At 34.7% G+C, this 24,689-nt stretch overlaps 1 protein-coding gene across 4 annotated transcripts in view; it reads right to left on the minus strand.

Annotated features, from left to right (window-relative positions):
* Positions 1-24,689, minus strand: part of LOC145688485 (cell adhesion molecule Dscam2-like) — a gene marked incomplete at its 5' end in the record, with an annotated part of 1,010,929 nt that overhangs the window by 403,753 nt on the left and 582,487 nt on the right. For all 4 annotated transcript variants that reach the window (XM_081762790.1, XM_081762793.1, XM_081762792.1 and 1 more), the window contains 1 exon segment: positions 8,065-8,216. In XM_081762790.1, the coding sequence (XP_081618916.1) occupies positions 8,065-8,216 (152 nt within the window).

Genomic DNA, 24,689 nt, shown 5'->3' on the forward strand with positions numbered 1-24,689 from the left:
CTCTCTATCGTAAAGCTTATGTGCTGAAAGTAAGAAGCATCATCATTCTAAAATTGGTTGCTTTTACATAGAACATCAACTACTTGAGTTCTCCTCCTTCGGGCTATTTACCTCATGTGGTAAATTCAAAACAATTTCAATTCAAGACAAATACATTGTAAAACTTTTCCGTAATTAAACATCTTGGGAAAATTTAACATTTAATAGGGAAAGCTGTTATCAAAATATCCAAACTAGAAGATTGAAGACTCTAGTGATAAACATTGTGAAACTTTATAAAATTCTCCAAATTAGAATTAACTTTTACTGGAAAACATTCGTTATGCACCAGCGAGCATATAGTGAGCAGTGAGCACAGGGGAAATTATTACACAACTGTTTGCAAACAAAATTAGGGACACTAATGCAAGTGCGACATCGACATTTTTTTGTTTTTTGGTATCATAATGAGTTTTACAAATATGTTACAAATTTATTCTTTCCCACATAGAAAAAAAATAACAATAGTAATAAAAGTGACAATGGCACTGGCACTTCCATAGGGTTCAAACCCACTACCTTCGGCATACAGACTAGTTGCTTTAACTAACTGAGCTATTTGTTTTCTTACGATAACTGAGCTTGTTCTACAGTAAAGATTATTTTTCATTAAGGTCGCGCTACCAATTCTTCCTTTTCCATAGGTAATTTCCACTTTTTGCTCTATCTATACGTTAATACTTAGCACAGATTCATATATTTGGAGTTTGCAGATAATACACGTAATAAGACATATTAGAAATGTTTCGTTAAAAGTTTCGTTTGTAGATTTAATCCACATTTCTCTCAATGACATAGATGTCGCTGCTTCGTGTTGAACTGCAGAATTCCCTCGCGTTCTTGAAAATTTCCCAGCTTAGCAGAGTTGGTAATTCTCGATATTTCTGTCCATTTAATTCTTTTTTGCTTCCATTTTATTTATTTTAAGCTAATACCTCTGTCCTACTGGTGAAACCTTCCGAAATTTCGAACATATAAAAAAACGGAGATATTCTCAAAAAAACTTCAGAATAAAGAAACGCGTATTTTTGTTTTGCTCATAGTGGTACATTACAGATATCATTACCTTTTGATACATCTGGAAGCATGATTGAAGTCAGGCGACCTCTTAGTCAACGTTTTCAACTGTAAAATAGAGCTTTATTATTTCTCGCCGTTGAGACTAAGTATGGAATTGTATATCCCCTGTAATAATAGGCAACCAAACCAGCCTGGTAGGAAGTTGGGTTGCAGATCGCTCAGGCAATTAACTCCATTGTAAAATATTCATGTTGGTATGAAATCAACCATCTCCATTGTGTAAGTTAAGAATGCTGCATTCTATAACGTTATACAAAACGCGCGCCAGTTTCGGATCGTCTGGCAAATTTTTAGTTCTCGGTCGCCGACATTGTTTTGTATTGTTCCTCTACCCACAAGCATTCTGATTGTCGCCTTAGTCTGAATTTCTCGCATTTATCCAGTCTGTGTCTAGCCATGGAGCAGTTTACTATAGCGCAACGTGTGCTAATTGTGAACAACTTTTATCAGAACAGAGAAAGTTATGCAGCAACTGTCAGGCTGCTTCGCGTGGTTCTAGGGCGAAATGAGGCACCGAATTAATCAACAGTTCCTAGACGTATGAAAAAGTTCATTGAAACGGGTTCACCAGTGAATTTTAAAGTCCTGGGCTTTGTCGTAGTGATCGTTGTGAGCAAAATATTGTGGTGGTTCCTGACAGTGTGGCTATTAGTCCAATGTAATCCGTTAGAGTTATTGCATGCCAGAGCAGTAGAGGAGGTCATATACCCGATATCATTCACCATACCTGAATTCGGAATGTGTGATGAACATGTTTATGAAGTGTGTTTTGAACAAAAAGTAAAGTTCATAATTTTCATGTAATAAAACTGGCGTGCTTTTTGAGTAACCCTATATACCTAGGTATAATATTCGTTAATAATGATGTAAACAAATGTTAAGTGGTTTGTAATTCATTTTTGAGAACTGTCTTTCTTGATTTTTAATAATGAATGCTCATGGTATGAAACTCAGGAAGAAAATGTACTGTTGATTGATCCTTCCGTTGTTGAAATGATTAATTTATAAAGAAAACAACATGGTTAGAGCATGGGTTGGTGATCTAATGTGTATTACCTTGAAATAATTTGTACAATAATCTGAAAGTAAGATTCTTTCCCTTAAAAAAAATAATAAATTTTATACACTTGAATGACTTTGTCTGTATTATTAAAAGACTACTACAACGTACAGGCAAAACAGAGAACCATATTAAGTGTCTCTACGGGTTTTTTGTTTGAGGAAAGAAATTAGATGTTCTTGAGAGCAGAATCATAAAAATGAAAGACTGCCTAGAGACGGAGTTCCCAAGCAACTAATTTCTCATTATACTGTCGCTACAACGGACTTTCCACACGAGTTAATACCTGAAAAAAAGAAGAACATTCTACAAGTAAAAGCGAGGAAACCTATTTTCCTTACATTATTAGCAACGCATTTGTGTCACCGTTCTATACTGGGATATTTTGATGCGAAAATTAAAATTAGAACACCTAAAACGTTAAATCGTAAATAACTTGTATGATTCAAATAGTATTACTGAGTTTTGTTAATATATACGATTTTGCTAAAATCCATATTTTTCTCTTTTAAAATTACTATGCTCTGTACTAAGGTTTGATATTAATATGAATAATTTTCATTTAAAAATATATTTGTTTATGATTTAAACTTAAGTAATGAATCATGCCATACTATACTGTTACGAATGAATAATATAGGATTTATGGAATATAAAGTAAATCGCTAAAGTCTTTAAAAAAATATTCTTTCAAAATATTCAGTCATACTAGAAACCTACTCTTTATAGATTTTTAACTATTATCAAGACAAGTGAAATATGCATAGTCGCAAAACATCGCTCTTCATTAAATTTTATTATTTTTCTTGTCCAAGACTGACCTTTAATTGCCATTTAAACGGAATTTATTATGCTGGTGTTCTGTCCATTGTTTCGATTGTGCCTAACTCGGGAACAAAAGTATGTACTATGTGATATTTCACACGCCAATAAATACATCACTCTACCATCATGCCATGTTTTATTTAGTGGCAACGATAGGCGTATGACTTAATGCCCCTTGGCTCAGAACCCAGGATAACATCCCCAGTCCTGGTCATCTCTGACAGAAATACTGTTTAAACGCAAGGGAATAAAAAAATATCTTTTTTTATCCTCGGGGTTACCGAGTCTCAGTCGAATTATCGGGTCACTACGGATTTGAATCCTCGATCCAGTGGTGGTCTATAACCTAACCAACATCATCCGACTGACATGATAATCCGTTTGAGCTCTTAGCGTGTTCATTCTATCTGTGCAAATTACGTTATATCCGGAAGAGATGAAATCAATGCTGGAGGTTCAGAACAGATACATATCCGGAAAAGACTAGAAAATGGTTACCTCTTTAGTTATTTGAAAACAAAATTTTATTTATACTAGTTCGACACAAAATTTGTTACCATCCTATAATTCAATGTGTTTTATTCACCTTGAAATTTGAAACATGCTACATCTATGAGGAACATAAACTTTTTCTTTCGAATATTTGTAACTTTTCATTACGATGCAGTTTGGACTTTTAATATAGGATATTTTTGACATAAATTTAACAGTAAAATAGCACTGCCATACTATACTGTTACGAATGAATAATATAGGATTTATGGAATATAAAGTAAATCGCTAAAGTCTTTAAAAAAATATTCTTTCAAAATATTCAGTCATACTAGAAACCTACTCTTTATAGATTTTTAACTATTATCAAGACAAGTGAAATATGCATAGTCGCAAAACATCGCTCTTCATTAAATTTTATTATTTTTCTTGTCCAAGACTGACCTTTAATTGCCATTTAAACGGAATTTATTATGCTGGTGTTCTGTCCATTGTTTCGATTGTGCCTAACTCGGGAACAAAAGTATGTACTATGTGATATTTCACACGCCAATAAATACATCACTCTACCATCATGCCATGTTTTATTTAGTGGCAACGATAGGCGTATGACTTAATGCCCCTTGGCTCAGAACCCAGGATAACATCCCCAGTCCTGGTCATCTCTGACAGAAATACTGTTTAAACGCAAGGGAATAAAAAAATATCTTTTTTTATCCTCGGGGTTACCGAGTCTCAGTCGAATTATCGGGTCACTACGGATTTGAATCCTCGATCCAGTGGTGGTCTATAACCTAACCAACATCATCCGACTGACATGATAATCCGTTTGAGCTCTTAGCGTGTTCATTCTATCTGTGCAAATTACGTTATATCCGGAAGAGATGAAATCAATGCTGGAGGTTCAGAACAGATACATATCCGGAAAAGACTAGAAAATGGTTACCTCTTTAGTTATTTGAAAACAAAATTTTATTTATACTAGTTCGACACAAAATTTGTTACCATCCTATAATTCAATGTGTTTTATTCACCTTGAAATTTGAAACATGCTACATCTATGAGGAACATAAACTTTTTCTTTCGAATATTTGTAACTTTTCATTACGATGCAGTTTGGACTTTTAATATAGGATATTTTTGACATAAATTTAACAGTAAAATAGCACTCATTCAATTTTCTCTTTCTTTCTTTCTTTTTTCTTTTGGGTGCTTTTTGTTCAGTTTGCATTAGTAGTCGGAAATGGAGGATATGACCAACGTTATCTATTGGGTATATTAAAATGTATTTTGGATCAGAACGTGCAATGAACACTACCCAATTTGCAATCGAACCACGCGGAAACAAAGCATGTGTGTTAAACTTTTGACATTATCCTAGATGTGTCTCGGAGATATACAATTCTACTGGAAATTGAGTATGCTATCCATTATGAAAGTGACATAATGAATGTTTAAAGCATCCTCTATGTATTCGAATAGGTCTGAAAAAAATGTACAAACAAACGTTATTTTTATATTACTGTTGGATTTCTGGAAACGGACCTTTATAATGTTAGGTTATTTTCTTACTACGTTTGAATTCCACAGTTTTATCTGTTCTGCCTTTTCTTTTTCTTGTTCTTCTTCTTCTCTCCTCTTTCTCTTCCCCTCTCTCTCTCTTTCTCTGTCTGTCTGTCTGTCTCCCTCTGCCTCATTTTTGAATCTCTGTGTAATAGAGATTCATTGGTTTCAATTTTTCATTGTGCGTGTTTCAGTTTCTCCCTACATCAACTTATGAATCTTGTTTCGTCTCGGTTTTGTTATTTCATTTTGTCGAAACTAATACATGTGTAGTTTGAAATTAGAATTGCGCTCATGTTCTTAGCTAATTTTAGTATGGGAGAGAATAAAAGAGGAGAGAGAAGGGGTCTCTTTACCTGCATGACTATGAGATAAGAAGGTGTATAATGGGTGGTCTAATTGCACGGCGTTAGCTGTCGCAATTTATTTTTTTATTTTATTTATTTATTATTTTTATTTTTATTTTTATTTTTATTTTTTATTTTTTTTTTGTTTTTGATGCGGAATGTACCACTGTACCTACGAATTTCATCATTATGATGCGATCATGTGTGTCAGAACAATGTTATACAACGTCTCAAGAATAGCATCACATTCATTTAGGACGTATACATCATTGTTATCGTATATAAGTATTGGTTAAAATTGTATCAGCGATAAAATCATCATGACTACTTGTTTACATATTCTAAACAGACGTGATGTTCTGATATCATTTACCAAGATTTCTACTTTACACCAGGATATATATACACTATTATATTTAGGCAAGTCATCCAGAGTTACAAAGTTTGGTTCCGGATTGTGATTCTAGAAGATCATAAATGTTGTTTTACCTTCAAGATACCTACCTGTGGAAGTTAATAAACAAAAGGAACTATTTAGTTTCTGTTTTAAATATTAGTACCGTGTAATTTGTTCGAAGGTGCTGCTAATTAAGTTTTAATACGGAAATGTTTGTAATGCCATTGCATGTTAAAGTTAAAATAATGCTTAATGGATCTGTTTCTGTACCTCGGCTACGATGGTGGTTTTTTTTACGTAAGAATGACATACACTACTTGGTGAGCAAATGGTGCTTCCACGAAAGAAGGGTACTATGCATATGTAACAAAAAAATTACCCTGTCACTGAGTAGAATAAATTTGCAAATGCATGGGAGTGTGTGAAGCATTCTGATGAAGTATATTGCGAAAGAAGCAAATTCTATATAAAAAAATGTTTAATGAATCTAGTACAACATTCACATGGACATTGTGAAGCTGATCTACACCGATTTTGGATACCCACTAGCATTAACAAACAATTAGTTGTGAAAATATAAACATTGATTTTTTTCCTGTATAGAAATTGCTATAGATTTCGAAATGAAATTATATTGTAAAGAGAAACTGGTGCAAGAAGTGCAAAATAAATTGTATAAATAATATCATAATCCTTTGTCCGACATGAACATTTGCTGTTAAGAATAACCATAAGCAACCAATGTGTTTATAAAAAGTAAAATTAAAATTATAAATTAATTAATTTGTGATTTTTTTATTTCAAATACAACTCAAAACTATCAAAAGCAACAATAAACAAATGGTGTAATTCTGCTACTTTGCATGAACTTGTCCCCAGATGTATGATTGCATAATGATTAAACACTTCTTGTGTACAATGTTTCCAGATCTTTTTGTTCCAAACAGCTTCGATTCTTTAGAAACGACTCTTATCTCCGGTTTGTAATATTTTACTAAACTATAAACTTTCAGATAGTGAAAAGAAATTAAACAAATCTTTTAAAGTTTCTAAATTATTATTATTATTATTATTTAATTTTCAACAAATTCAAACAATTTTTAAACTAGAATGTTTAATGAAAGATGTTCCAAAAGTTTTCAGTGAGTGCAAAAAGATATCAAACTTGAAACATTTTAAACAACAATGTTGAAACATAGTTAAAAACAGTGCTTAAAAGATCTAAATAAATATTTTCAAAATCTTTTTAAAATTTCAAATTAAAATTTGAAAGTTCTAATCACAATTAAAAAAAAAACATTTAATTAAATGCAGAAGTTAGATTAAATAGAATAATTGAAAATTTTTAATGAGTTCAAAAATTTCAAACCGGAAAAAAAATTAAGGAAATATCTTCCAACAAAATAAATGAAAATGATAAAATATTGAAACAACAAATTCAAAAACGTCTGAAAATGTTTTGTCAATCAGATTGCACTAAGGATAGATTTCCACTAATGACCTAAAACAATGAGTTGTGACTAAAGTTCGAAGTACGAAATTGTTATTGTTACATACTAATTGGTATTAGCATTACATATCTTATTTCAAGTCCTATATTTCTCCACCAATGACCTTAGACCATGAGTCGTAGCTACAATTGTGAGGTTCAATTTTTTTCAAACTAAAATTTTAAAATATACCTAGTAATAGCAAATTAAAGAAAGCGAAACCTTTTAAATATTTAAACAAAGATTTGGAAGTGATCAACATTTCACATTGAAAAAAAAAAAAAAAAAACCTTTGCACCAACGACAGACTAAGAGTCATAACATAAATTACTCGTAGTCTGTTCAAAAAAATAAAATAAAATAAAAAAGTAAGAAAACATCAAAAGAAGGGTATATTACCCCTTGTGGATATTCTCATGGGTTGTAATTTACTCAGCATTATAGAGTTATTAAAAATATATTTATTTATGAAACATCAACAGACTTATTACTTGTTGTTGTTTGCTTCTGAAGTGTAATGTAACTAACTATTCAATACACGACAATTTATTGGCACTTAATCCTTACAAACATGCACTTACAACTGCCTTTGTTAAGTCTGTTAATTATGAAGTCAATATGCAAGTGAGGAATTTCTATTCTTGAAAACAATTATTTCTAAATGAAATATTTAAACTTGACAGTAGACCTTGATTTCAACAGCATATCTCCTTAGCTTGTCCATCACAGTAGAAACGATTTAATAGCAAAGAATTTATGATAATCACTTACCATACACTCGAAGATCAGCTGAGTGGCTGACTTCACCTACTCGGTTCGATGCTGAGCATTTGTACATTCCACCATCTTCAGGTTGGACGTTACTAATATTCACATGGCTTATCACATCTCCATGAATCATTACGTACTGCCCAATTCGAAATCTAGAAAGAAGAAAACGTGGATTGATCGTTAGACATGTAATGACAAATAACATGTTACTCATCAATACATTAGCTTATGCAAAAAATATGCAAATTATATGCGAAGTTCAAAGTTGTTACGACAATGATCCTTTATGTTATTAATTTTTGCATTTTCTAACAGTTGCAATGGGATATCGAATTCTTCTGCAATATCTCTAGAATATTTAGACATATGTTTCATTGAGTTTCAATAATATAGGACATTCTGAGTGGTCATAAATTAAAAGTGAGTGATTGGTATTATAGAAGCTCATCTGCTGGTTACTTTTTAAGTGGATATTGCAGTTCAGATAATAATAAAATTGATAGGGCAAAAGTGCTGAATCTAAATGAAATTGCACTGTTAAAGTATCTATGTATACTCAAGTTACTTATGGCGACCACAAAATATAACTACAGACAACTACGGATGTAAGGATAGCTATACACAGTATCCACTTATACGTAGATAAATAAAGCAAATTTCTTCTACTATGTGCATGTTATAATAGTAACATATATATCAACATGCACGGCAGTTAGCCAAGTTCTGCGAAGAAAATGAAAACTGGATTGCACTGCCGTAAGCATATTATACACGAACAAGAGTTTTGGGTAAAATCGCCGATTTCGAGGCTCTGTTAAAACGATTCTATTAAGGGTAGAAACATGATATTTAGAATTTAGGGAGATATCCAAAAGCTGTACTGGTATGCTAAATCTCACATTCCTACCTTCAAACATATTCAAGTACTGGACACCTAAAATATGCCGTTTTCACTGACTCACTCATCAAATTGATTTGGTACTTCCCAATGAAATAGAGATGTGAAACTTTGCATAAAGGTACCCTATAATGACTTGAGTATGGAAAAATGTCCGAAATGTGAGGAATGTGCTATGGGAATTATTTTATGGGCAAAAATCTGTCGTTAGCCAAGCAAGAAATCGTTTCACTCACGCACTCATCAAATTGATTAGGTACTTACCAATGAGATAGAGACGTGAAATTTTGTATAAATGTACCCTATAATGACTTGAGTATGGACAAAGTCCAAAATGTGAGAAAAAGTCCAAAAAGTCCAATGTAAGGGATGTGCTAAAGGATTTTTTTATGGGCATAAAACTTTCCTTTGCCAAGCAAGAAGTCGTTTCGCCCACTCGTCAAATTGATTAAGAACTTTTCAATGGGATAGAGACGTAAAACTTTGCATAAAGGTACCCTCTAATGACTTGAGAATATAAAAAGTCCGAAATGTGTGGCATGTGTTATGAAAACTTTTTATGGGCGAAAAACTGTCATTGGCCAAGCAGAAAGTGATTCGTCCTCTCACTCATCAAATTGATTAGGTGCTTTCCAATAAGATAGAGATGTGAAACTTTACATAAAGGTACCCTATAATGACTTGAGCATGAAAAAGGTCCAAAATGTGAGGAATGTTTTATGGAAAATTATTTATGGGCAAGAAAACTGTCCTTAGCCAAGCAAGATATCGTTTCACTCACTCACTCATCAAATTGATTAATTATTTCCCAATAAGATAGAGACGTGAAACTCTGCATAAATGTACCCTATAATGTACCTTTATATATGTATTTGAGAATATAAAATGTCCGAAATGTGTGGCATGTGCTATGGGAAATTTTTCTCGGCGAGAAACTCCTTAGCCAAGCAGAAACCGGTTCATTCTCTCACTCATCAAATTGATTAGGTACTTTCCAATTAGATAGAGACGTGAAACTCTGTATAAATATACCTTAAAATGACTTAAGTGTGAATAAATTCTGAAATTTGAGGAATGTGTTATGGGAAATTTTTCATGGGCGAAAAATTGCCCTTAGCAAAGCAGAAATCGGTTCATTCACTCACTCATCACATTGATTTGCTAGTTTCGAATGAGATAGATATGTGAAATTACCTACTTTATAATACCTTAAATGTACCTTATAATGACTTAAGTATTAATAAATTATGAAATGGAAAAAATGTGCTATTTGAAATTTTTCATGGGCGAAAAACTTTCCTTGGCCAAGCAGAAATCGTTTCGCTCGCTTACTCGTCACATGAATTAAGTACTTGTTAATGAAATATGGACGTAAAAGTCTGCATATTGGTATCTTATAATGACTTGAGTATGGAAAAAGTCTGAAATTTAAGTAATGTGCTAAACGAATTTTTTATAGGTGAAAACTCTCATTAGTCAAGCAGAAATCGGTTCACTGACTGACTGACTCACTCATAGCATTGATTAAGCACTTCCCAATGAGATACAGGCATGCATCTCTGCATAAAGGTACCTCAATTGACCTGAGTATGGAAAATGTCCAATTTAAGGAAGTGCTATGGATTTTTTAAATGGGTGAAAACTGTCCTTAGTGGAGCAGAAAGCGGTTCGCTCCCTCACTCATTACATTGATTTGCTACTTTCCAATGAGATAAGACGTGAAACTCTGCATAAAGGTACCTTATAATGATCTGAGTATGGAAAAAGTCCAAAATGTGAGGAGTGTGCTATGGGGAATTTCCTATAGGCGAGAAATTGTCCGTAGCCATCAGGTACTTCCCAATGAGAAGATGATGTGAATGTCTACACAGAGGTAGCATATAACGGCTTGAATATGAAAAATGTTCGAAATTTAAGTGCTGTGGAATTTTTTATGGGCGAAAAACTGTCCTAACCCAAACAGAGATCGGTTCATTTACTCCCTCATCATTGATTAGGTGCTTCGTGTAAGTAAAAGGTTCAAAATTTAAGGAATGTACTATGAGAATTTTTATGGGAGAAAAACTGTCCATAGCCATTAAGCACTTCTTAATGAGATAAAGATGTGAAACTCTACATGAAGGTACCCTATAATGGCTTGAGTATGAAATTTGAGGAATTTGCCATGGGATATTTTTCAGTCACAAAAAAGCTGTCCACACAATCAGAAATCGGGAATGATTCCGTTATTCAACACATCATGTAAATAGTGATAATGTTGTCAATCGCCCGAGTGGTCGAGTGGGTGCGCTCCTTACTGGTCTATTGGTTATTGCTGGCCTTTGGTATATGGGGTCCCGGGTTCGATTCTCGGTGGAAGAGCCTTTGGAATCCTAACTCTCCTCGGTGTTTCTGTGTTCGTGTCCCTGTCGTTCTAGGTTACTAGAAAAACGAGCTAAGGTCGCTGAGAAAGATCTGTTATCCGGACAGCGGTATATTGTACAAATATACGGGAATCTTGTGTTTACTACAGAAATCAATAGTTAACATACGCTATCCACATGCTACATATGCACTGTCCTCTTTCCCGTTTAGATGTTACACAATGCTGTTGCAGGATGGCTAACATCTAACAGTTTTCCTTACATTACGTACGTCAGCTAACTTCCATCTGTATGTGAGATCCTGACTGCCTACATACAGTTCTTTCTTTCGTGAGGAAAGTACGTTTATTCGGAATACTTACACGGATACGGAAAGTATGTTTAAAATATACTTTTTCAGTTATACGTTTAGTATACGTTAAGTCCAAAAACTACAGGATTTACACATGTAACGTACGTTTTTCCCAGTGTGCGAGTAAACTAAGTGAAAAATAGTAATACGTAGTTAAGCAAGTTAATAAGGCACTTTCTGTAAATCAGTTAACCTTTTAAAACGTGGGCTAAGACACGTACATACTGCCGTAAATTTCGTGGTTGGAAACCCAGATAAGGAAATACAATATTTTTTTCTTTTTTTAGGTGAATATTTTTTTCTTTATTGCAGTCATTGGTATTAAATAGATGTTGAAATTAATTTGATAAGAGAGCGTAGAGGTGAGGATATTTAAAATTAATGAAGTTTTCGAAGAAATGAGAAATCCAATTGTTCGAATTTGTGTGAAACTAGCACCAAAATGTTACCGATTTCGTAAATATATTAGTATCACGAGCTATATTATGCTTACCACAGTCGTTATGTAAAATTGTTCTTGATGCTTCGTATCTCTATCTGTGAACAGTGTGGGAATCTCTTACGTATCAGCCTTTTCATCAACAGTGAATTTCGTGCTTTTGCTCTTCATATTTTCTGAATTTTCCCAGCTGGTAGTTCGCCCCCACACCCCCGCCTCTTTTCATCCTACGGCCTCACACCTCTTAAGCTCTCAATTCTACAGTATTTCAAGTGTAATTTCCTAGTTTAACTATCTAAAAGATAAGATGTTGTATCCCAGGAAAACGCCTATTTAAATAACGTGGGGATTTCTTCATTCCCTTTAGACTCCTTAAAAATTAAAAATATTCACGTTTGGCAATTTTCCTGTAGGTTAGTCTCGGAAGGCTACAATCGTGCCAAATTTCATCATTCTAATCCTGCCGGAAGTGTCTAAACATTTTTGTGTGTAGAAGACGTCTCATATAAATAACACGAAAAGGTTTTTCTGTTCCAAATAAAATCACTCTAAAGTTGGATTTTTAAATTTGTTTCTGATGTACTTAGGTAATGCTAACAAAAACATTCAAGCATGCCAAATTTCACGTTTGTATTCAAATTTAAAGTACCTAAAATATGAGATTATAAGTGCAAAAAATATATATTTAAGTAACATGGGGAATTTCTTCATCTCCCCTTTAGACCCCCTAAAAATTAAAAATATTAACTTTTGGTAATTTTACTGTCGATTAGTTCCAAAAAGCTACAACCATGTCAAATTTAATCATTATTGCCCTACAGGAAATGTTTTATAATTTTGGGGTGTAAAAGGTGTCCTATATAAATAACATGGTGAAGATTTTTCAGTTCTCCATAAAACCACTCTAAAGTTGGACATTTTTATTTTTACTGATTTACTTAGGTAATGCTAACGAAAACGTACAAGCATACCGAACTTCAAATTTTTATTCTAATTCCAAGTTCCTAAAACATGAGATTATAGGTCCAAAACAGACCCATTTAAATAACATGGGGAAATTCTTCATCCCCCCTTCATCATTTCAACTTTCCAAGTGAACAGGAAGCACCCCTTTAATTTAGTTCATGTAGTTTTATGTATAGTTAGGATATGTTGGTGGCAAATGTAATTAAGATTACAAGCTATTTGAAAGGTGTATATTATTGGAAGAACAACCCGAGGCAGTATAAAATTGCGCAACATGCGCGTCATGTAATGACCTTCGTAATTTCGCAACGTGGAAAAGTAGAGAACAACTGAGTATATTGAAACACCAGCCATGTCTAGTGACGTAGCAGCGAAGACTCAGCATCAAGGGTTTTGGGGGCCTGCTTATACTCTTCGTATTTAGTAATGAAAAATGAGATGTTAACGATCATTATTTTCTAGTTCGGGTAAATGAATTAGAATCTCGTTTGGACATAACTCTCTGACAGATATTTAATAGAATAAATTCTCCCCGCTGCTCAAGTGGCTAGCATTTACGACTTTCTTGTACAGGGCCCTGGGTTCAATTAACGGAGAGAGAGCGCTTGGGAACTCATGTTGCATGTGACACGTTATGACTCCCTAAAAAATATACAATAGGGTGGGTCGAAAAAAATGATTTCTTTCAAATCGAATTCTAATAGTGCGGAAAAGTTGGACCACCTATTGAAACGTGTAAGAGTATTTTTTTTAAATCGCGTAATATCTTCAGTTCGCGCATCCAGGTTAAAGTTTTACCAAATTGTCAAAAATCGTACTTTTTTGAAACACCCTGTATAGAAGACAGGTTGCTTATGATAGTTGTAATAGAGAGCTAATTCTCAAGTAGGCATGTAACAATACACAGAATAAAAGAAAATCAACATCGGATAATATCTTCAGTTCTTGCTCTAAGGTCAAAATCTTGTGAAATTGTAAGAAATCGTACTTTTTGGAACACCCTGTATAAAATAGTTTATGTTGTCATAGCCCTAATAGGGGTGTGATTTTCTTCAAGCATGTTGCAACAGGCACAGAAAAAAAGAAATCGAATACATTCTTCACGAAAAATAGAAATTCCACAGTGTTTCGTATCCTCATTTTTAAAATGTTTTATTTTTGTTTCAGAAATCAGTTCGTTGGCCATATAACGCCTAGAACTGGATCTGCAAAAGATATATCTGAGAGTATACTTTCTTATTTAAGTGACAAAGACGTGGACATAAATGATCTTGTTGCTGTAGGCTGTGTTGGGACAGTGGTTAATACTGGTTGGAAAAGTGGGATTATTCATAATATTGAGGTCAAACTTGGAAGACCACTCCAGTGGTTCATTTGTTTATTACATTTTAATGAGTTACCTTTCAGACATCTTTTCGAGTGCCTAGATGGTGAAAAATCACTTTCTGGAACTATCTTCAAACAATTGAAACACTGTGAGCAGCTTCCTATTGTTGGTTATGAGAATATTCAGACCTAAGATATCTCCGTAAATAAAATGACCTGAGCAAAGAAAAAAAAAATATTTTCTTGATATTGTTAGAGCTATAAACAGCGACGAGTGTCCAAGTGATCTTGCAGTAAAGGATCCAGGCCCAATAAGTTATTCAAGGTGGCTTGCTATAGCGTATCGTATTTTAAGGTTATATATTTCGACAGAAGATCCTTCAAATGAGCTGAAGACATTGGCGACTTACATTGTAAAAGCATAAGCACCAGCTTGGTTTGCTATTAAACACAATTCGTCTGTAAAAGATGGTGCAAAACATGTGTTTAATTTGATTCAGACATTACGATATCTATCGGAAAGTTTACTAGAAATTATCGATTCTGTAATACAGCGAACCGGTTTTTTTGCGCACCCTGAAAACCTTATTTTGGCCATGGCGGTGGATGAACGGAAACACATAAGAGAATTAGCTTTCAGAAGATTGTTGAAATCGAGAAATCAACCACCATCAGGTAAAAGTGTGAGGAACTTTTTACCATCTGATCTCAATTTTGAAGCAACTGTTTATACCGAATTGATAGATTGGTCAACGTGTAAACTTTCATCACCACCAATAATGGTTCATGTAACAACAGCGAGTATTTTGTCGTTTCTAAAGACAAAAGAACTACCAGAGTTTGACTACCTAAAATTTCCATGTCACACGCAGTCCGTAGAAAGATGTGTTAAACTTGTAACAGAGGCTGCTATAAAAGTGTGTGGTTCCCTAAACAGAGATGGTTTTATTCGGACCACACTTTTGTCACGCTCTATAATGCCAGATTTTAATGAGAAGTCTGATTTTAAAGTTATGCCTGAAATACAAAAGAAATAAATTTGAAAGTTCTACAATGGTAGGATGGTTGGAAAGGGTGTGGGTGGAACTCGAAGTGCAGCCACCTCCTCGTGGTGAGTACTGGGCCATTTCTAAGATCAGAAATGAGTGAAGAGCTGCACGATCAGATCAGAAACAGAAAATGATTCCTTTCGTAAAATTTTCGATTTTTAAGTTCCGATACACGAACTGACGATACTATGTAATTTATATTTTCTTTTTTCTGAATATTCCCGCATGGTTGGGAAAAATATAACCGCAATGTTAAACCTATAACAACATAAACTCTTTTATGCAGGGTGTTCCAAAAAATACGATTTTTTACAATTTCACGAGATTTTGAGCTTAGGGCAAGAACTGAAGATATTATCCGATGTTGATTTTCTTTTATTCTGTGTATTGTTACATGCCTACTTGAGAATTAGCGCTCTATTACAACTTTCAGAAGTAACCTGTCTTCTATACAGGGTGTTCCAAAAAAGTACGATTTTTGACAATTTGGTAAAACTTTAACCTGGATGCGCGAACTGAAGATATTACACGATTTCAAAAGAAAATTACACTTACACATTTCGATAGATGGTCCAACTTTTCCGCACTATTAGAATTCGATTTGAAACAAATCGTTTTTTTCGACCCACCCTAATATACAATTCTAAATTTAAATCCAACAATATGCCACAATTGAGAATAACAATATACGATACTGGCATGGTGAACTACAAAAGGAAGTGAAAGATGAACAAAAACGCCAGAGGTGCAAAAGTGCTCGAGCCTCAAAAAGTGCTGAGATGAGGATGGATGAGCCAAGTTCCTTGGCCACTGCATCTTAATGAACACTGGAACTTGGCGCGAGGTACCAAGGACAATGATGTTAAGGTGCCTTAAGGATAGTGGTGGTGGGCGTGGTGGGTTTCGGGCCATCACCAACCTTAGAAATATCAACTTTGCTAAGGCGCTAAGGCACATATACAGTATACTGCAGTGAGATTGATGGTTCGAAACCCAGACAAGAAAAACTTATATTCCTTCACGAAGTGTCAGGGAAAATGATGTTGACGACCTTAGGAATGGTGTTTGTGAGCGTGGTGGATTTGGGGGCCACCACTAGCCTTAGGGCTGAAATGTCCCGGGCGTGAAACTAGGAATAGACATCTTGGTGTATTTTAATGTTAGACACCTCGCGCCAAATTTCAGTGTTCGTTTCAAATGCAGTGGCCAAGGAACTTGGCTCATCCATCCCCATCTCAACACATTTTGAACCTGACGAACTTGGATGCACTTTTTGCACCTCTGGTGGTTTTGTTCACACACACACACACACACACACACACACACACACATATATATATATATATATATATATATATATATATATATATATATATATATACAGGGTGTTTCGAAACAACACCCACAACGTTTGAGAGGTGATTCCTCACACCAAGATAAGACATATAGTATAGACCAACCTGGGTGCACAAATGCTTCCTTTCGGAGTTATAGGCTGCCGAAAGCATGAAAAAGTGAAATTTAAAGGTTCATAGCTCCAAAACTATGGGACCTACCGTAGTCGGTTCAAGACTTCACTTATGAATTAATATGTGCTCTATCCAGAAATCTATGTTTCTCAATCCTAAGGTAGTCAGCAACAATTTTTATAGAGGCAGTTTGGCTACGGACATATAATTTGAAGTACTCACAAACTACCTCTATAAAACTTGACACGGAAGTACCGCAGCATTCTGAAACGTTTATATTTGGATAAGGCATATACTAGTTCCTAAGTGAAGTCATGACCCCAGTTTTTGAATTATGGACCTTTAATATTATTTTTTTCATGTTTTCGGCAACCTGTAAATCCGAAAAGAAGCATTTGTGCATCCAGGTTGCTCTGTACTTTTTGTCTTATCTTGATGTGAGGAATCATCTCCCAAGCGTTGTCGGTGTTGTTTTGAAACACCCTATATATATATATATATATATATATATATATATATATATATATATATATATATTGTAAGGATCCCCACATCATAGCAGAAGCACATGTTAATACAACACGTGCTATTGATTATAAAAAATGAAACAGACGAGAAGTCAACGAGGAAGACACCGGAAGAAGTCGAAAGGTGAGGGACCTCATGAAAGGACCTGAAGAGAACAAATAAAAGCGCAACCACGGAGGGATTTGGCATCAGTCGACCAACTGATCAACTAACCATCACCTGCTCTGAGGTCGCATTGGACTAGGAGTTCACCTTTCCTATGCCCTATGTCCTACGCACTGGACTAGGAATACCATCTCCAACTGAAACCTTGCGAGGCTGCCGTGAGCTGAGGGGGTTATCCATAGTCTCACCATAAACCTTGCCAGTGTTCTGGATGCTGCAATGAGCGGAAGTGGCACTCGGCAAAATATCGACATCCCTTCATCTAGTCATTAAGGAAAGAGATTATTTAATCTTTGTAATCAAAGACATTTGTAATTATAATTTTGTAATAAAATTGGTGAAGAGAAAAGACACCCGGACCTTCATTTAATCTCTACCTATAAAGTAATTGTGATCTATCTATATATATATAAGATTTACTTTCATTAAAATGCATATCAGTGGGGGAAATAGGAGCGTCAAAATTTATGCGAAAAATTAGGTATCTCATGATCTTGTCAACTTAGGAAGATGAAACTTGGTACCTAAATTATTCATTTAAAATATGCGACCATGATCTTGAGATTTTAAAAATTCCCGTTCTAAGGGGCTTATTCTATGTATGTAAAGAAATGTAACGATGTCTGTCTTAGAACACCTCATAGACCGCAGTGAGGATTTCGGTGAGTTTTGGTACATTAGTATATCTTCGCCTAGTTTAGGATTTTAGCATATTTTCGGCAAAGGGAAGAGAAGATATGAGGAGAATAGCATGTAAAATGTATTCGAAAACGGCAGATATTAGTGCTCTATTCATGAGACGAATAGGACGCAGTAGCTGGAGCTTAAGTTCAAATGTATCTCCCATGTTTATTCTAAGGGAAGGAAGGGTTTCAAATATTTGACAGAAAACTATTCTCTTCGTGCGAAGAACTGTTAGGTAGTCTCCTTATAACATCAACAAAAGCCACGACAATAAACAGCACAACAGACTATTCTCCTTAGAAATAGTTTATATTTTTATTTCATACACTCTTCCCTACTTGCTCAAAATTCTCTCACGCTTCTTTAAAATGACTTCCCAACAAAGGACTGTGTAGTGGTGTTAAAAAAAAAATACAAATATTTAAACACAAGTTTTTCTTTATCATTTTAATTTTGATGAGCACAATTGAAATTATTGCTGAGGTGAAATCATTTTGGATGTCAAACATAACATACCAAAATTAATAATGAGATACTTGAGCTGCGTAGTACTTTCAGTAATAATAATAATAATAATAATAATAATAATAATAATAATAATAATAATAATAATAATAATAATAATAATAATAATAATAATAATAATAATAATAATGATAGTAATAATAATAATAATAATAAAGAGAAAGGGAGTAAAGAGCAATGAGGGAGACAGAAAACTCAAAGAAGGAAGGATCACTACTTGCAAAATTTATTCTTTGTGTAGACGTAAATCGATGATATTCAAGCAATTAGTATGATGTTACTCTACCAAATTACACACACTTACCAACGACGTTGAATTTGTTTGTAGTTTAACAATCAAACGTGATCAGCGATTTGAGATTTGAACAAAAATCAATTGACTCCAAGGAATTATACTATGAATTTGATTACAAGATGTATTCCAACGGGATCTAATTTATAGTTTGTATTGGTTTAGTGCTCATCTCCGGTGTGACGGCTCTCTAGCTCGATCAAGAATAAGAGGATTTGTGATGGACAAAATCATGGTCGTGGGCTTTCTCGAGGTTATCCCGATTCCTCACGCAATTTCATTTCACTAATTCTTTCATAATCATCAACTTGTATGAACTATCCGTCTTTTTTGGTCTCGCGCGACGTTAAATTAGAAACATTTCTGTCGTGCAAAATTTTATTTCGGTTATATTCAGCATATGAAGGGAGTTAAATATCTACGCGTACTTCACTTTCACAAATTTAAGTAACTACTAAAAATTTTGTTGTAATTAGGAAACATATCTGAGTATCATGTGTTGTTTTACTACTTTTTGCTCAATACATTCTTAAAGGTACTTCAGTTTTTCAACGTGTCTCCGCGTAGATCTCGTCTTTGTGCGAGCGGTCCTGGATTCCATTTCCGGTAGAGACATTCGGTCGAAAAAGGATAACAGATTTTTCAGGCCAGCCATCCAGATTCAAGTCTTTTTGGGTTTCTCCCATTCACACCAGGCAAACGCCGGGATGGTACAGTTCGAGGCATAGAAATCGTTACATAAATTTTAAGTCCAAATTAATAACAAATTATTGCCCCGTTTTCTTATGCATCCAGAAATACATGTCTCATACGATTAGTTGCTTCTAGTATTCAATCCAACTCCTCCCCTTCTTCCATATCTTCTTGTCTAAAGCAGTGTGCGTGACGTAGTACACTCATTTCATTCAGCTAAAAAAAGAAACATGAATCAAGTTTACAACGTTATAGCTGTAAAACAGTATTTTCCATTCGTTTGTTCTGAAATACTTTTAAAAGACAATTTTTTTTAAAAAAAAAAGTCTCACAATGTTCCCAGAGTTTCATAAATACCTTTAGTTTCATTATTTCTCTTCTTTAAAGACTGTAAGCTATTAAGGTGCTCCATAATGAATCTATGGAAATTGCCAAGAACGGCAGTAGATATTTCGCTTCCTAAACTCTGTAATACAGGCACAGAGCTCTAAAATATCTACTGAGAGAAATGTGTGTTATTCAATGATTCATTTCATTTCTTTTCAGTAATTGCAAGCAAATATTCCAGGGGCATTTGGGCAGGACAGGAGGATGTAATTCCCCCTCCCTTGAGCTTCATAAATACGTATTGTTTGATCAAATGCATAGTATTACACTAATAAAAAATGAAAATCTTATGTAGGCGGAGAATCATCCCCTGCCGAATAAAATCTAAAAGACAATGATTTTAGCAACAAACCCATAGAGTTACGATAGCACATTGCTAGAGGGCTTACATTTGGTTTCAAGAGTCGAAGGTTTGATCTCAAGCCATATGAGTTCCTGAGCGACATTGAGAGTGAGAGAGATTCAAGTATGGAGACAGGGATGATTTATATACACAGATATAGAACTGGGGAAAAATGATTGGACAGCATTCGCATTATGACGAAAATTGTGATTTTGTGAAACAGAAGAATGGAAGGTTTCGAACTGCGAGGATCACACTAGGTAGTTGTCGAATTAAGGTGGAGAACTCTTTTTAGGGCATCAGATGGTTACGAAGGGAGAGAAAGTTCTTGAGAACTGAGGAATTTAGAATTTTTAAAAAATCTGAAGATTCCGAGACGGGTTTCGAACCACGAACCTTGTAGTTATCGAACCATGACTTTACCCATTCTGCTACATATATTTCTATGTACTCGTTCACATATGTTTCCTTTAGCTATGTTGAAACCTAACTTAATGGGATATTCCACAAGTTGACTCAGTTGATGCACCATTCAGATAGGACGTAACCCACTTGTAACTTAGTTATAATGTGCATAATGAACTTCTCCTTGTTCAGGACAATTTTTAAAGCAGTAAAATTTGTTACTATTGTGTTAGTTAAGTTTCATTTGATAGAACCATCTGATAAAGTAGTGCCAAACCCTATGCGTCATTGTCTGCTAGGTGAGTGGTTAATGTAAGTTACTCCTATGTGAATGGTCCTAGTATCAAATCAAGATTATTCTTATCACTTTTCACTCTCAGTGTATTGAAACGCACCAAAAAGGAACTGTTCTGAAGTCTTCACTGGTTCTTTCTATAACCCCTTGCCAATAGGACCAACCTTGGACATATCCACATCTGAAATCATCGATTCTTTTTCCTGTCCCCCCATTGTTAACTCCATGCAAACCAAGGCTTAATTTGGACTTACGCAGCATCCACAGTGTCACTATTCATCTTTGCACATGAATTCGTCCTAAATATCGTTGGTATTTGACTACTTATAGATGTCACCTTCATTTCTTCGTAGGGATGGCTTCCGTGTCTCGCCCCACAACTATGGAGAAATTTCAACCAACGTGAGTATAATTATAAATTACCATCTGAAAAAACACTGTACGGGTGATCTTTTTCGGAGAGGAATTCGTTAACTACTTTTTCAATATCAATGTATTGAATTTTTTTTTAGCTTTCCATGCTGAAGATTGCCAAAGGGCAAAACTTCATCTGCACTATTGTGCTATGAATATAGGTTTTAGTGGTTTTATTCACTGAATACTCGCTTAGATGCTGCTCTTGTCACATGAAAAGTGAGATACAGTTATAAAAGAAAAATGAAATATTTATGTTTTACGTCCCACGTGTATGCCGACCACACTAATGGTGACCGTGGTGGTAAGAAATGAATGAAATAGTGGAATGAAGAAAGTGGGAGGAAACGGAAGAAACCGGAGAAAACTCATCCACACGGTGTTTGCCCATAATAAAGTTCATTCGGTGCGAGCTGGGATGGAACCAAGGACCCAATTCACCATAGGTAAAGTTGTAAAAGAGTAGGCGTTTAAACAAATACGGAACACTACTATCAATGAGAGTGATATAAGATTAGATTTTTAGTAGATTAGATATGATTAGATACTAATGAAAACTTGACCCACGACCCACTGACCCACGACCCACCATGACCCACCACTCGCCATGTCCCACTCTGACCTACCATCCACCATGACCCACTGTGACCCACCACCCACCATGAACCACTCTCATCCACTGTGACCTACTCTGACTTACCAAAATCCATCGTCATCAACTCTAAACACGATCCATGGCCTCTTCTGTACTGACTAAAGAATTTACACCTATGGATGCGTACGAGACAAGATTTGAGGCTGTCTCGTCTCGAAAATATGCTGTACAAGCGATGCGTTGACTCGAAAAATGTATATTTCATTATTGGAAGAGCTGTGTCTCGACTCGTATTTTGTCATGAAAATTCTGTTTCGACTCAACTCGTGCGCATCCCTATTTACACTTGTAATAAAACAAGACCGTGAAATTGTCACTAATCGGAGTTTGAATTTCTAGTCAATCGCTCAAGCACCATTCTGTTGCAATTAGTGGTGAAGGGAACTATTAGGCTCTGAGGCCGTGCCTACCCAGTTTTCTACCGTACATTTTCTTTATCTTTGGTTTCTTATAAAATAAGGTCAATACTTCAACATTTCGGTTTTTCCGGTAACAAAACACTAGGTTGGAAACACTAGGAGTCCCTTCCGTCTGAGCCTCACCAAATCACTAGACAGGTTTACGGACAATGCTGCTCAGGGAGCGTAGCTATTATTGCTGGAGATTGCATGCGTTGTTGGGAAGGTGCAAAGGCTCGCCTCCGGGAGTTTAGTTTTAGCGTTGAAGGCATTTTTTAAATGCTAATATGTTATAAAATGATTTCCTTAACACAGAGTAAGAAGTTTCTGTGTAGAATTATGTATTTCTATTAGTGATAACTTGTTTAATTTAGGTATACACTCTCAGGAGTTATTGAGAATAGCTTTTTTCCCCCCTGCATGGGAATTAGTCCATAATAGATTATAGAATATAAGTCTGATACATTAAACATATGTATAAATTTACCAAACGCTACTGTACAGGATAAAATAATTATATTTGTGTGTAATTTTAGTTGAGGTTTCCATTTCATAGAATTAGATGGAATATTTACGATGTTACTCGGGGGGCTTTGCTTGTTTCGGGAGGGGCTTTGCTAACTTTATTCCTGGAAATGTGAAAATTCTGTAATATATATATGAAACAATAAAAAGTTGCAATAAAATTTCGGTGAGTACTTTTGCACGGAAGCCACCCTCTTAAAATACCACTCTATAGAATGCAATATTAAATATCTTTCGTTGATTCAACTCGAGTTCCTTCTGAGAATTAGCATTTCTAGTTAAGTCACGTAATGCATTAATTAAATATAATATTATACTTACTTTAAAAGTGAGAGGTGCAAGTAACAAACGCTTATCCAAGAAATTTGACAGCTAACAGTAAGAATGTACTTTCTTTTTCTATCCTTCCATTTTCACACATACTGGAAATGAAAATAGTAACTGAGGAGGAAATTCCCCTCATTATCCCTGCAAATCCCAGAAAGAAGAAAATATGAACTGCACTTCAAAATATTTATAGTGGAGCTAAATGGCAATATTCCATTAACACGTATTGCGTGTTTTCCTCATGTAGATATTTGTTTACTAATAATAATAATAATAATAATAATAATAATAATAATAATAATAATAATAATAATAATAATAATAATAATAATGATGGACTACTTTCCGTCTACTTTTGCTTATATATTCATTCTTTCTTGTTAAATTAAACAACAAAAAACAACAAAAAGAATTCATATGTATATATGCAAATAAATTCAACTCTAAACAATGTTGGGCCACGGTGGTTTAGTGGTAGAGCGTTCACCTCTGGGGCTTGGGGTACCGGGTTCGATCCCAGGCCCCGTCAAGTGAACTATGTGGTGGACAAACACCGTGTGCGTGGGTTTTCTCGGGTTCTCCCGTTTCCTCCCACTTTCTTCTTCAATCATTTCATTCATTCCTCATCATCACCATCTCCTCTAGCCTAACCGGCATAACCGCGGGACGTAAAACTTAAATATTTAATTTCATTTTTCTAAACAATGTTCGAAATACAGATAAGAACGTTCTTTAAATAAATAGATTTGGTAGTTTTTTTGTTTAACACAATAAGAAAAATAGAATTCTGATTGTAATTTTAAACATTTTATGATACATTACATGCTATTTGTATTATCAGTTTGTCGGGCCTGCCCTACCTGTGAGATTACGCTTCGCCACTGATTACAATAACGGTGGATCTGACGCTTACAATATTAAATGGCAAAATGTTTGTCAGTGAGAAAATTGAAGTACTTCGAGGTGGGGGGAAACTAGTGTATGCCTAAAATATACTTGTACTAAGAGAGTATTCTTGGAAGTGTTAATTTCTCAAGCATTCCAAAACAAACTTCCATTCACAGGAAAATACCCCTGTACAATATGGAAAAGGTTATGGTTTCCCAGTTCACAGTACTTTTCTCACA

The sequence above is a fragment of the Thermobia domestica genome, chromosome 6, assembly GCF_964235325.1.
Source record: "Thermobia domestica chromosome 6, izTheDome1.hap1.1, whole genome shotgun sequence".
Classification (NCBI taxonomy): domain Eukaryota; kingdom Metazoa; phylum Arthropoda; class Insecta; order Zygentoma; family Lepismatidae; genus Thermobia; species Thermobia domestica.